Below are 15,010 nucleotides of genomic sequence, written 5' to 3'. Positions count from 1 at the left end.
CGGCGCTCGGCTCCGTCTGCAGGAAGTGGCCCTGTCCCTCACCCCTTCCCACCGAGCTCAGCGGGCTCGGGGACCGACAGCAAGCGCCTCTAGGCTGTGACACTGGCCTCCGGTAGCAGCCTTTCCTGAGCTTCCGCGCATCCTTGTTGCACACATTCCCTAAACTTTTAAGCAGCGAATAGACACGCTTAGCTACCGTGCGCCAGGCGCTGGCATACAGTCTTAGCTTGTATTCTGGGCACGCCTGAGCCCTGGTTAATGCACCTCAGGTACATCTATTACATCCGTCAGGAAGTCTACCGGTCTTTGTTGGGTACCAGGTACGTGCCGCGTTTCTAGAGGTTACTTAGCGGTCTGCCAGGGGCAGGGATGGCTGTGCTGTGGTCTGTCATAGAAGCTGAAGAACGGAGTGCATGCATCTAGCGGTGCACATCCCGCCGCCACCTGTGTGGCTCAGTTTCCCCGTCTGTATATAAGGTTTGAGGGTGGCCATGGAAGATTATGCACATACAGAGCAGGTCACCTGTCATGGGACTTTACATTGGAAGGATGAACTAGTACAAAGTGGGGAGGAAAAATGTCAGCGTGGTAAATGAGGAATTGGGAAGACCGTGTTTTCCTTGTAGGTGGGAACTTTTTTTTTATTCCAGGATTAACTTTACACGTAGAAAATAATTAGGTGTTTAATACACTTGGTGGTAAATTAAAGGTAAAACGCAAATGAGATTATATTCTGGAGTTTGAAGTTAGACCAGGGAGACGTTTTTGAAACTGAGGGGGGGATGGGGTGGTGTCATGGCAGTAATGGACTGCGATGCAGGCCACACTAGCTTCTGTTACTGCATCATGCTTGGATTTCAGCCATGCACCACCATGCCTGAGCTGTCATTCTTATTGTTTGCCTTTCTTCTCTCATGGTATATCCCCTACCTCTGGGATCAATTCCTTTAGTGTTCAGGATATGATTTGGATGCACAGGGTTAGCCTTTGAGCACAGCATAGTGGAGACACAAATAAAATTGTTTCATGAGATTTAAACTTTACTTTAAATTTCTGTTCAATATCTTTTTTACTTTTAATTTTCTGTTCAATTTTTGTACTGTAGATATTTATTTAGAAATACATTTCTGAAGCATAGACTTCAGCCAGACGAACCTCTCTGCAGCTTCTAAGTTCAACATGTATGAAGTTTTGCCGGGTTCCGCCCCTGAGAAGGAAGGCAGCCTTGTGACAGTGAAGGTGGAAGATCCTGCCTTGGAGCAGCCAGGCAACTCAGAGGAGGATAGGACTCACACTCAGGAATTTTACCGCCAGCAATTTCGGCAGTTCTGTTACCAGGAGGCTCCCAGTCCCTGCGAAGCTCTGGCCCAGCTTCGGGAACTTTGCCGTCAATGGCTGAGGCCAGAGACCCACAGCAAGGAGCAGATCCTGGAGCTGCTGGTGCTGGAGCAGTTCCTGACCATCCTGCCAGGGGAGCTGCAGGCCTGGGTGCAGATGTATCCTCTGCGGAGCGGTGATGAGGCAGCAGCACTGCTGGAGAATTTCGCCTCGGGACATGGAGACACGGGGCAGCAGGTGGGAACGGAAGGAATGCGCTAATGTGGGAGGAACAGTAGGGCGAGGAGTGTGTGTCTGCTAATGCTTAACCTGTTCTGAAATAATTAGTAATTTAGAGAAGGATCACAAAAACGGTAGAGAACACTTGTATTCTCTTCACCCAGATTTAGTTTTTGGTATCACTGGTTTCATGGTGCACCCACCTACCCCCATATTCCTGTGCAAGCCCAATTTATTTTTTTGTGCATAGGCAGGCACATTTATGTAGACCCACCCCTCCCCCCAACCAGATGACAGATAATAGCAAACATGTTCCTTTACCTCCAGGAACTTGGTATGTGTTTATGAGGAGCAAGGAAATGTCTTTTGTGGTCTGCACATGATCACTAGGTTATACGTTTTGCTAGACAGCTGCCACAGAAGGCACAGAAGGCAGTGTGTCCTCTTGTCAGTCCTTTCAGGGAGCACACTGGGGTGCTTCCGCCCTTTACACACTGGTCATGGCGGTGCTTGTCAGATTTCTTCTCTAGAGAATTATTGTTTTTCCCCTTTGTAGTTACTTTGTAAATTAGAGAGGACATTTTGAGATAGTGTACTGACTCCAGTCCTCACTACATTTTTACCAGTAGCTCAGGCATGTTGTTGTTGTGTGTTTCTGGGAACAGGTCCTTTGTCTGTCTTGCCTGCCTTGATTGCTGAGTCCCTAGGTACTGAGAAGAGCCTGTCTGAGTGAGTTTGCAGTGCTAATTTGATGGATGAATCTGGGTCGGTTCTTGCTCATTCTTTGGAGGGGTAAATGGAGCTTGTTCTATGATCCCTTGTGGGAGTCACTGGCTCCCACCAGGACACTTTGCCACGGTGAATCTGTTGTCTCCAGGCTACTTTCTATGTTCAGGAACAGGACATGCGCCTTGTGGTGACAGACTATCAAGGAGCCTCTTTGGCGTATCAGAGCCTCCAGTTTCTCCAGCCTGGGGTCACTCCCCTGACATGTGACCCTCCACAGCTCCCCCAGGAAGTGAGTGGTGAGTGCTAGAGGGTGAGGGACCCTGGGAGGAGGCCACTGTAGACACATGGTCTCCTTAGAGGAGATTGTCTCTGGCCTCGAAGCCTTCTTCCTTGTTTTTGTATATAAAGTAATTAAGTTATTCGTCCTGTGTGTGTGTGTGTGTTTGTGCGTGTGTGTGTGTGTGTTGTATTTAAAGTATAGAAGGGCTAGAAAGATGGTTCAGAGGGGTAAACATGCTTGCCTCTCAGCCTGACAACCTAAGGTAGATCTCCAGGACCCACATGGTGGAAGGAGAGATCCGACTCTTGCAAGTTGTCCTCTGACCTCTATGTGCATGTCTGTGTGGGTGCACACACACACACACACACACACACACACACACGCACACACGATAGATAGATAGATAGATAGATAGATAGATAGATAGATAGATAGATAGATAGACAGATAGATAGAACTGATTAAAAACTTAAAATACTTGAGATTTACTTAACAAATTTTGAGTGGAATTAGTCATAGTGACATATGCCTATAGTTCCAGCTATGCAGGAGGCAGAGGAGGCTGAAGAAAAAATTACTTGAGCTCAGGATTTTTTTTTTAAACTTTTTTAAAATCAAGTCACAGATACATTAAAACTTTTGTCTACATTTACTTGTTTTGTGTGTTGTTGCTCGTTTGTTGTTGTTTTGGTTGAGGGGATTTGGGGTTTTGTTTGTTTGCTTGCTTTGTATTTTGAGTCAGGGACTCACTTATGTAACCGTGGCTGCCTTGGAACTCACTAATGTAGACCAAGATGGACTTGAACTAGAGACTCACCTGCCTCTGCCTCCTGACTTCTGGGATTAAAGACATACACCGCCATGTACATGTGTATTTGTGTGCTCACAGGAGCCATGGCACGAGTCTGAAGATCAGAAGACAGCTTGCAGGATTCAGTTTTCTCCTTCCACTGTGTGAGTTCTGGGAATCAAGTTCAGGTCTGTGAGTTTGGCAGCAAGCATCTTTATTCACTGAGCCATCTCCCTGGTCCCTCCTTTTGTCTTCTTTTTTAATACTGTGCCAGGAATCAAAGCCAGGGTAGGCAAGCACTCTACTAACTGAGCTATGTCCCCACTCTTTTTTTGCCACAGTGCTGGGATTGCAGAGATTGAGAAAGGGTCTCATGTAGCCCATGTCAGCCTCAAGCTCACTATGTAGTCAAAAATGACCTTGAACTCTTCCTCCTCCAGCCTTCACTTCCTAAGTGCTGGGTTTATACCCATATACCACCAAGTCTAACTGGAGCCCAGGACATCAAGACCAGCCTGGGCAACATAGTGAGACATTGTCTCAATATATTAATAATAATATATGATACTCAAGCATGCACTTTATTATTCATGTTACTCACTGAGTATCCACTAAATTACTTACTCTTTTTATAGCTTATAAGTTTATGGCTTTGACCAACAGCCAGTTCTGTGGTTTTTGTCCATTCCCATAACTAAGCCAGTTTTCAAAATTATACAAAGTTACAATCTGTGGAATGATAATATTTATTTATCTTGTGTGTTTTGGTGGGGGGAAGTGTTTGTGCACATACAAGTATGCAAGTATGGGTAGCTCAAAGAACAAATTGTGGGGGTCAATTCTCACCTTCCACCATGTGGATTCTGGGGATCAGAATCAGGTCGTGAGACTTGGTGGCAGATGCCTTTAACCACTGAGCCATCTCGCCAGCCCAGAATTATAACATCTTCTTATGTAACACCTTCAGTTAATAGTTAGGAAAACTAAAAGGCCAACAGATTCAGAGCTACTTCTAAAATGTAAGGCTCCTAACCTTTGCCCTTTGTCTACCGCATGTCTATTTTATACCAGAAGAACAGGTTTGTGTGAGGATTGACCACAGTAGACTTGTTGCCCACATGCAGCATGCACCAGCAGCTTCCCTTATCTCTTATCTCTACTTTTAACTGGTATTTCTTATGTGTGTAAAGCACACTGCTAAGTCTATTCCTCCTGCTTAGCTTTGTGCGTGAGCAACAGTCAAGCTTCAGAAGCTTAGAAACACCTGCAGTGCTTTTATCTCAGTTCATAAAATCTGTGTCTTGGCTTAGATGTTTTAAAAACAGAAGATTTGGGAGACTGAATCTAAACAAAGGGAACTTCCCAAGGCAACAGTGTCTCATGCATGACTCTTGTCTTCTCTCTTTGTAGGATGTGCTCCTCTAGGAATAGCTTGTCTCCAGGAAGAAAGTTCCAAAGGCACTGCAGTACCACCCGAGCCTAACTCACCTGTACTCCAGGTGAGCAGCGTCAAGCTTATGGGAGCCAAATGGTGATCCTCCTTTCCCCTGACCTGTTTGTTGCCCTTCTCTTGGCCCACTCTCTCAGCCTGAAAGCCTTCAGGGAGGTGCAGTTTCTTCACGTTCACTTTGTCAGACCTTCACAGACCACGTGTTCACCATCCAGAGAGCCAATGCTAACGGCTTCAGCCTTATTTTGTACCATGTTTTGGAGGCACATTCAGATCTCAAGGTAGAGGAACAAAGAGGGTGGTGGCACACATCTATAATTCCTGCACTTGGGAAACAGAGGCAAGAGGGTCACAAGTTCTAGGCCAGCATGGGTTACATAGCTATACCCTGTCTCAGAGATACAGAGACAGGAAGAAGCGCAAACACATAGGATGGGATGGGTCTTTCCATGTCTTTTGCTCTAGTTGCTCCCTCCAGGAACTGTCTTTATGGTTTCATCTAATAACTCATGTTCTTATCAACTGCTTCACTTGTAAATGTAACCTACTTATACATCCTTTAAATATAAACCCAATTGCTATAAATATAACATGGATACAGAAAAACCAAAATAAAACCGTATTGAGCTGGGTATGGTGGCACATGCCTGCAATCCCAGTGCCTTCAAGGAGGCAGAGGCAAGTGAATCTCTGTGCGTTTGCAGTCAGCCTGGTCTATAAAGTGAGTCCAGGACAGCCAAGGCTACACAGATAAACCCTGTCTCAAAAACCAACACCAAAAAAAAAACCAGTATATAAAATTTATATATTTTAAAGTATATATTCCACACTGTGAAGTCTTCAAAATAATTATATGTGAGGAAATGACAAAGTAGACAGTTGCGCCAATGTGTAACCAATGATTGAATTAAGATGGAATTATATAAGGAATCCAAGAGAGTCAGAGGGTAAAAGTGTGCATGTGCACAGATGAAAACTAATACTGAATCAAATTGTGAAAGACCAAAAAGACAGAAATTTAACTCAAGCTGAGGTAACATTTTGTCCCCTCAAAAGATATGGGAAGTCCTAATTGTAGGTGCCAATGAAGATGGCCTGATTTGAAAATGATCTCTTTGAAGATGTAATGAAGTTAAAAGGAGGTCATTCTGTGTTGAATGGGCCTAAACCCAATGACTAATGTCTGTTTTTAAAGACAGAGGTACACAGGGAGAATACCTGGGATGACAGAGGCTGAGATAACTGTGTCACTCCCACAAGTAGAGAAATACCCAGGATTACTGATTACATCCAGAAGCCAAGAAAAGAGGCAAGAAAGGTCCTCTCCTAGGGCTTTTCAAGGGCACCTGCTGATACCTTGAGTTTGTGCCCTTTTATAAGGAACTAAGGAAACCAATACAGATTTCTAGACAAATATGTTGATAAAGGGGAACTGGTAAAAAGAGATTATACTATTTAAACAAGGAAAGCTTTCCAATACCAAATGGTCAGAGCTGAAAACAGACATACAAGTAACATTATATAGATGAGCAGGAGTGCACAAAAATTAATTAAAAATTAATTTAATTTTTGTAAATTAATGTAACAAAATTTAATTACATGTAACAAAAATTAATTAAAAATTAGGCCATGAATTTGAAAGAGAAAGGAGGAGTCTATGAGAGGGTTTAGAGGGAGGAAAGGGACAGGGGATACAGTGAGATTATATCATAACCTTCAAAGAAAACTTTTTTTAAAAGGAAAACTTTTTAATATTGAATTAAATCAGTGTGCCATATGGGATGGGGTAGTCATGAGGCAAACAGAAATTATATAATCTTGAAACTCACTGGACCCCGTTATCAGAGCCTACATCCAGTCTGGGAAAGACTGGAGAGTTTAACCTGTTCAGGCAATGGAAAAAGAGTATAAATAAGAATATGAAACAAAAAGTTAATTGATTAATAAAAAGCTACATGGTAGATTTTTGGGGACAGTATCAAATAAAGATGAACCATAGGCAACCACCAAAATAATTATTATAGCATATTTTTTTAATGTAGCTTTGAAATATTTTAGGTAATTTTATAAATGAAAACTTTGAAGATCTCTACATTTATAGAGACCCAAATCTATTAAAAAGAGCCTCACAACTCCTTGTTATATCTTTGATGTGCTCTTCAACTGCAGCAGGAAATGATACTGAACGGAACAGTTGAGTCAAGTCCATGTTTGTGACAGCATCTTTATTCTGTGCCAGCTTTCTTCTAGGAAACAGTCTTAAATTATTTTCTTTCTTTTTATCATTATTTCATAACAGGCTCAGACATCTTATACGCAGGCGCAGTAGACATGTATCGGGTAGGCTTCACCTAGCAGGGCACTCCAACGCCCTTCACCACGCGGGACAGCTTTGCTGCAGTGTGGGCCGTCCCACACATTATCAGATGTCCGTGTTCGTTCCGCCCTGAGTGGCAGTGGGATGTGCTGGCGCTGAGCATAAGCACCACACCTGTTCCCAAAGTGCCCTGCATGGCTGGCACTACAGGTTTACAACATTCAACAGCCTTAACACCATCTCTTAGTCAGGGCTCTGCCCTGTTGCTGTAAAGAGACACCACGACCATGGCAGTTCTTACAAAGGAAAGCATTTACTTGGGGGCGGCTTACAGTTTCAGAGGCTTAGTGCATTATCATGGTGAGGAGCATGGCAGTGTGCAGGCAGACGTGGTGCTGGAGGAGTAGCTGAGAGCTCTCTATCTGGGACCACAGATAGAGAACCACAGGCAGCAGGAAGAGAGACGCTGGGACTGACTTAGGCTTTTGAAATCATAAAGCCCATCCCCAGTGACACACTTCCTCTAACAAGACCACACCTGCTCCAACAAGGACATACTTCCTAATCCAGCAGTTCTCAACCTGTGGGTCTTGATCCTTTTGGCAAACCTGTATCTCCAAAGATATTTACATTTTGATTCATAACAGTAACAAAATTACCGTTATAAAATAATTTGATGGTTGGAGTCACCACAACATGAGGAACTGCATTATAGTGTCAAAGCATTAGACAGTTGAGAACCACTGTTTAATGCCTCTCAGGTAGTTCTACTTCCTGATGACCAAGCATTCAAACCTATGAATTTAAGGGCCATTCTTATCAAACCACCACACCATCTTTAGCTCTTCATCCAGTTTTTCTTTCCTTTTTCTTTTTTTCTTTGTTTTTAGCCACTGGTGAAAACTGGGGAAGAAACTGCCCAGGCCTTTGGCTCAGAGGAGTGCTCCCATCTGGCTCAGAAGAGGCCCAGTGGGAGCTCGGCTCAGCAGGAGGTCATGGGTGGAATAAGTAAGGACAGGTTCTGGCTGGCTCCATGTGTGTTTTTCTTTTCCCATCATCAATCCCAACTCTACTTGGCCATTGGGAGCCCACACATGCTACCGTTTATTGCCCTCCATCCTGGCTTCTGCTTGTAGACCTATCACAGCCCTTGCCATTTTGCACCCTTCCTGGTCATGTTGTGTTCTGTTGATGGCCCTGGTTGTTGGTCCTCCCTGTGACCCATAGTTACTGTCCCTATGCACTCGCTGCCTCAGTGCCTTCCGCGCATCTTCAATCCCAGCCTGGTTCCATATAGCTTAGTACTTTCAGAGATCCTCTCATACGCCAACGAGTCCCATGAGTGCCTCTGCCTGATCCCTTTCACCCCAAGGGAAGTTCTCCTTGTTGAGAACACTACTGCCCGTGTTTAACTTCCCTTAAATGTGTGCTGCCCTCTTGGGACCTCTTTCTAGCTGGTCTGATACCTTAGTTGGCCTTTCTTACTATCTTCCCATGCCATGCCACACTTTCTTTTTAGAAGGGGCAGGTGTGTTCTTTGGATTTGTTTGTTTTGAGACAGGGTCTCACTATATAGCCTTGGCCAGCCTGGCACTCACTTATGTAGACTCGACTGGCCTCAAACTCAGAGATCCACCTGCCACCTACCTCCCAAGTGCTGGCATTAGAGGCATGCACCACCACACCCAGCCCCTGTGCCACACTTTCTAGGATTGGGAATGTGTGCTCCTGAGACATATGTTGATGTTTTTTACTTGTTTTCTTTGGGAACATTTATTCAGTACTCCCAGAGATTGTTTTCTTTTATTTTTCTGAATTTATGGAATAATTGTTAATTTTAACTTGTGGGATAATAGTGTATTGTTTTAGCAGAGGAACTGCCACTCATGATGATTTTATTAACTTAGAGGTGGACACTTCGGAAGAAATGGTACAAGGTGGGAAGGCCTCAAGAATACCCAATAGGTAAGTGTCTGTGTCCTGAGTGGATCAGATCCTGCAGACATAAGATGGTGCATGGAAGCAGGAAAACCAGTGGTCAAAGCCTGCTTCCCTGAAACAATACAGACTAGGCAATGCTCTGCTGTCCCGTGAGTATGTAACAACTGCAAAAGCTTGAGGCCACACAGCTACCTCCAGCGTCTCTTCCTTATTCTGTCCTGCTTGATCACTCTTCCCTTGGATTTTCACAGAAGTGTAAGTAGAGAAACCAAAAGACAGACTTTTGGCAGGAGTGAAACTGTCATGACAGTTGAGAAGTTGCTGTCAGAGTGGTGAGGGGACTGAGGGTAGGCAGGTAGGGACGGATCAAAAGGAAATGTGATACAGAGAAATCAATTATGGTAGTAGGTACGTCTAAGTGTTTGGTGGGAGCATACATGAAAGAGGACTAATTCTGAGATAATATAGAAATCTCTCTCCTTTTCTTTCTTCCTCCTCCTCCTTGTAGTAACCCCAGGGCCTTGCTCTGTACTCCACCACTAAGCTATTCCACAATGCCTAACACAGAAGTATCTTGGAGCTAAAAGAAAGAAGAGTGAATATTTAATGACGCTAGTGAGGACTAAGCTAAGTTCCACTATAGGACAAGATGCAGTACCCACTGATTTAGCAGTTATAACTGCAGCATAGAATCTGCCCTTTGCTTGGTGGGCATATGCAACAATGGATGCCTGAAACCATGACTCAGTGGCGATTAGAATAAAAATACTTTATTGTTTCAAAACACTTTGAGGTAGTTACAGTCTGGGGTAGCAGACCTTCAATTTCAGAGCCCCAGCCTCTGGCAACCCCACATTTTTCTTCCGCTCCCACATCCACTCCTGTCCCTTACCTCACTCTTCCCCAGAGCCTGACTTCACCATATTGGTCTTAATGCACCATAGTTCTTGGAGTTTAGATTCAGCATTGAAAGGCATGTCATGACAGAACTCATATTATCACCTTAAGAGCCAAGAGCCAAGTGTGATGTCTCATACATATAATTCCAGGACTAACAAGGATGGAGCAAGAAGAAAGTACTGCCTTTATTTCAAGTTCAGCCTAGGCTACAGAGTAAGTTCCAGGCCAGCCTGGTCTATAGAGCGAGACTATGTCTCAAAAATAAAATAAAATAAAATAAAATTTTTTAAAAATTAAAACAAACAAAAAGCAACAGAGGGTTAGAGAGATGATTCAGTAGTTAAGAAGTTCTTGCTGCTCTTTCAGAAGATGCATGTCCTATTCCCAGCACCCACTTTGGGTGGCTCACAACTCCTTGTAACTCCAGCTTCAGGGGTTCTGATACATCTGGCCTCCTTTGGCACTTGAGCTCACATATGCATTCCACAAACACATACACATGTAATTTAAAAAAAAAAAAAATAAAAATAAAAATACTAACAACAGCGAGGCAGCAAGATGGCCCAGCAGTTAAGAAGAATACTTGCTATGCAGGTCTGACTATAGGTGCATTTTCTTCATCTATTTTATTTGGGTTCTTATATCTGCCATCCTACTCCACCCCAATCCCTTCCAATCCCCCAACACTAGGTAGAAGAGAAAGAAGGTTAGAGAGGAAAGGGGGTGTAGACTCTCTAAACTACTTCCTGCTAATCAAGATCCTTGGGGGCAGTTGATCTTTGGAAAAGTTGATCCCTGCCAACAGGATATCCGATTTCTTCTACTTCATCTCTTTGCTCACAACCACGTGACAAACTGAAACAGTAACCAGGAGCAGGGCAAGCAGCAGCCTCCTCCTTCGGAACACCCCCTCCTGGTTCTTTCTCAAGGCTCTGGGGTTTATACCCTAAGATTTATACCCTAAGAATTCCTGCCACGGACCGGCCCAGTCGGGCTCCTGTCGTCTGCGGGAGAACAAAGCTTTGGACAGGAAGACACGGTTTCAGCGATGAATTGACAGACAGAGACACCTTGATGGTTTTGACTCTGCTGCGACTTTACTGAAATCAAGCTAGTATTTTTATAATGATTTCACAAAAGGCACCTTAAAGTTGGCATACTTCCCAGAACATTCAGACTTTTACCAAGAATACAAAGTTTACATTTTAACTCAAAATGCAGTCAAACATAAAGCAGTGCCCACAAGAAATCTTGGCCTAAAAACTTTTTGATCAGAGCAAACAAAGAAAAAGAAACCTCAAATGTAGTTTCATTATTGCTAACCAGTGAAGAGGAAAGTCAGGAGCTAAGTCAGATGCCTGCCAAAATCTTTCTCTGTATCAAAATCTAACTACACCTTTGTTAACCATCCTCCCATATGTCCATATGTCCTGCTTAGATTTATAATCTTCCTTAGAAACAAGGCACTGAAGGGAGGGGAAACTTCCACCAGCTGCACCTCTCATGCTATTTTTTCTTAAGAAGGAGGCTATTATTTTTTCACTATTCCTAATGCCTATTAATACTAAATCTAATTCATTACTTTTCTTAAACTTATTCCTTTTTCATTTTATTTTTATTAAAGCCTTTAATAATCTACTAATAATAAATTTCTATAAAACTAGTTGTGCTGTTTCAGGAGTCACAGAGAAAGATCAAAAAATTCATTAATCCAGCCCCAGAGCCACAACTGAAAAAGCATAGAAATCTCAGAACACGTCTCTTTTCCAAGTGGGATGAGTGCCAGGGACCTTCCAGGGAGCAAATTTCCGAAGAAAGCGTGTTTCCCACCCTGTAGCACATGCTACTATGGCGACACTGGTGTGGGTGTTGGCAAATTCCAAACATGAACTATCCTCAGCTGGCAAAATCACACCCCTGCAAGTGCAGGAGGCAAATCATAATCACCTGCTGTGAAACAGCCTCTTATCCCACATCTGAGATTAAACAAAAACGTATTCACATAATAGAACTGGGTTGTTAAAGAAACCAAAACTCCCACTACAGTCTGACCAACTGAGTTTCATCCCAGGGTCCCATGATGGAAGGAGAGAACTAACTCCCAAAAGTTGTCTTCTGACTGCCACACGCTGCCCAGGTACTAATGTGTTTCCTCCCCCAAATCACAGAATAACAAGCGAAATGCTGAGCTGACTCAAGTAGTAGGTAAAGAGTATGCCACTCAAGCCTGATGCTCTGAGTTCAGCCTCCAGAACCCACAGAAAGTGGAAAGAAGTGGCTCTACTCAGCTGTCCTCTGACATCCACACAAGCACTGTGGTACACTCACACAATAATAATAATTTAATTGTATCATAATTGTACAAGCATAATGAAGTACTTCTCATCTTAGTGTTAGCTTGCTTTCTTGTAGATCACACACTAATTAGTTCAAGTACAATGAATTTGAGTTTCTTTTTTTATTTTCTCCTCAGAGAAATCTATCTGTCAGATGAATGTAAAGCTAAGGGGTGCTAAGTCCTCATTGCTCAGAAATCCTGAGAGCTGTGGGAAGACCTGGTAAACAGTGAATTGACACAAGATTGTGGTCATGTTAAGAGAGAACAGGGACACAAGAGTGGGACAGATCTGGAAATCTCAAGTAATGCTGCCAGAAGCTAACCTTGCTAAGGAGCTTAGAGGCAGAGCTAACTAGGCTCACAATGGAAGAGTGCCTCCCGTAGAGGCCAGCACAACACATGCCAAAAGGAGCATAGAAGGTCTGCATCCTGCTCCTACACTGTACTCCAAGTGCCAGCTTCTCAGATTCAGCAGCTAGTGTCAACGTGAGAATAAGTGCAAGGTGGGGAGAATTCAGAACACCAAGTGGAGCAAGTCTTCTCTAGGAAAACACCAAAAATAGAAGTAGATTTCCCCCAGAAAAGGATTCTACTTTGCATTTAGTATGTGGAAGAAAGATTTGGGGGTTCGTTTTGTTTTCTTTGTAGCATGTATTCTTTTTTCTTTCCCAGAGATTGTGCACCCCGCACTCCTGGTAGTACTACTTTCCCTACTGAACAGACAGTCTCAAATTTGAACACTCTCGGGAATTTCCACCCTCCCCGTGACTCCTGGGCCAGGATGCACATTACATCCTTGCAGTATGCAGCTGGAGACATTACCCGGAAGGGGCGGGAAAAAGACAAATCTCGAGTGAGTGAGCTGCTTCAAGGGCTTGCATTTTCTGATGACTCAGAGGCAGAAGAAGACAATGAGCCTGAGGTGCAGCCTGAGAGAAAGAAGTTAAAGGTGTCCAGTGGCCCTGAGACGAGCTGGACTAAAAGGGATATTAAGCCCAACTTTCCAAGCTGGTCAGCACTGGATTCTGGACTTCTGAATCTCAAGAGTGAGAAGTTGAACCCAGTAGAGCTCTTTGAATTATTTTTTGATGATGAAACATTCAACTTGATTGTCAATGAAACCAATAATTATGCTTCCCAGAAAAATGTCCGCTTGGAAGTCACAGTGCAGGAAATTCGGTGCGTGTTTGGTGTCCTGCTCTGGAGTGGATTTGTCAGGCGTCCCAGGAGGGGGATGTATTGGGAAGTCTCTGATTCTGATCAGTCCCTGGTTAGAAATGCAATTAAAAGGGACAGATTTGAATTGATTTTCTCATACCTGCATTTTGCAGATAATAGCCACCTAGATCAAAAAGATAAGTTTTCAAAATTGAGGCCTCTCATAAGGCAAATGAATAAAAATTTCCTCTTATATGCCCCCCTAGAAGAATACTATTGTTTTGACAAGTCAATGTGTGAATGCTTTGATGGTGACCAATTTCTGAATGGAAAGCCTCTTAGAATTGGCTATAAAATTTGGTGTGGTACAACTACACAAGGTTATCTGGTTTGGTTTGAGCCCTACCAAGAAGACTCAGCTGTGGAAACAGATAAGGAGCTGGACCTTGGGCTAGGTGGAAATCTAATCATGAGCTTTGCTAATGTCCTTTTGGAGAAAGGTCACTATCCCTATCATCTGTGTTTTGATAACTTCTTTACAAGTATTAAATTGATGTCAGCCTTGAAGAAGAAGGGAGTGAAGGCTACAGGATCAATTCGTGAAAACAGAATGGAAAAATGTCCACTTATGAATGTAGAACATATGAAAAAGATGAACAGAGGGTATTTTGATTTCAGGGTGGAAGAAAATGATGAGATAATGTTATGCCGTTGGCATGGTGATGGCTTTCTTAGTCTGTGTTCAAATGCTGTGGGCATAGAACCAGTCAGTGAAGTGAGCTGTGTAGCTGATGATGAAGAGTTCCTTCAGGTGAGCCAACCATCCATAGTGAAATTGTATGAGGACTGCAGGAAAGGTGTAGCTAAAATGGATCAAATTATTTCCACATACAGGGTGGGACTAAGGAGTAAGAAATGGTACTCGGTTTTGGTTAGTTACATGATCGATGTAGCCATGAATAATGCATGGCAGCTGCATAGAATCTGTAACCCAGGGTCTCCTTTAGATCTCTTGGGTTTCCGGAGGTGTGTAGCATGTTTTTACTTGGGACATGACATTAATCTGACTGATTAGGGCAGATAAAGTACACAGTAACAAGACACAAAAAAAATTGTTACTGTAATTAGATCTACCCTACCAAAGCCAATGAATGGAGATGGTGTAAGTAACTGGTATTTTTTTACAACAAGGATTGCTACAGCAAATAATGTTAAAAAACATTTTGTGAGTATTGAATTTGTATTACCGTTATGTCTAATTTTGTGTCAGATACGTGAAAACACTTGTTAAATTATTTTGTATATTAAAAGAGCAAAACTAAAACCCTGCCATTTCCCCATTGTCAGTTTGTTTTGTTTCCTGTTTTTGTTTTAGAAATTGGCATTTTGAAAATGCAGGCAATATTACACTCTATAGAATGTCACTGAACCCATAGTCCAAAATACAACTCATGAGGGAAGAATGTTCTCACAAGACATAAGTATAAGGGACTAAATATCTCAGGTGCATCACATTGTATGCAGTTGAGACAGGGCCGGCCATGAAATTG

General features: G+C 43.1%; 1 protein-coding gene across 2 annotated transcripts; it reads left to right on the top strand.

Annotated features, from left to right (window-relative positions):
* The first annotated feature begins 55 nt into the window (after positions 1–55).
* Pgbd1 (piggyBac transposable element derived 1) lies at positions 56–14,781 on the top strand. Of its 2 annotated transcripts, none has more exons than XM_055596934.1 (7): positions 56–320; positions 1,106–1,575; positions 2,453–2,582; positions 4,767–4,855; positions 8,014–8,131; positions 9,031–9,088; positions 12,975–14,781. In XM_055596934.1, the coding sequence occupies exons 2-7, from the start codon at positions 1,180–1,182 to the stop codon at positions 14,533–14,535; spliced, it is 2,352 nt and encodes a 783-aa protein (XP_055452909.1). In that variant the 5' UTR covers positions 56–320; positions 1,106–1,179; the 3' UTR covers positions 14,536–14,781. The 2 variants fall into 2 exon arrangements, with proteins under 2 accessions (XP_055452909.1, XP_055452908.1); XM_055596933.1 differs by having other exon boundaries at positions 2,435–2,582.
* The last annotated feature ends 229 nt before the right edge of the window (positions 14,782–15,010 follow it).

This window comes from Psammomys obesus, unplaced genomic scaffold (genome assembly GCF_907164565.1).
Source record: "Psammomys obesus unplaced genomic scaffold, mPsaObe1.curated_primary_1811, whole genome shotgun sequence".
NCBI classification, from domain to species: domain Eukaryota; kingdom Metazoa; phylum Chordata; class Mammalia; order Rodentia; family Muridae; genus Psammomys; species Psammomys obesus.
This window is presented reverse-complemented; position numbering and strand designations above follow the sequence as displayed.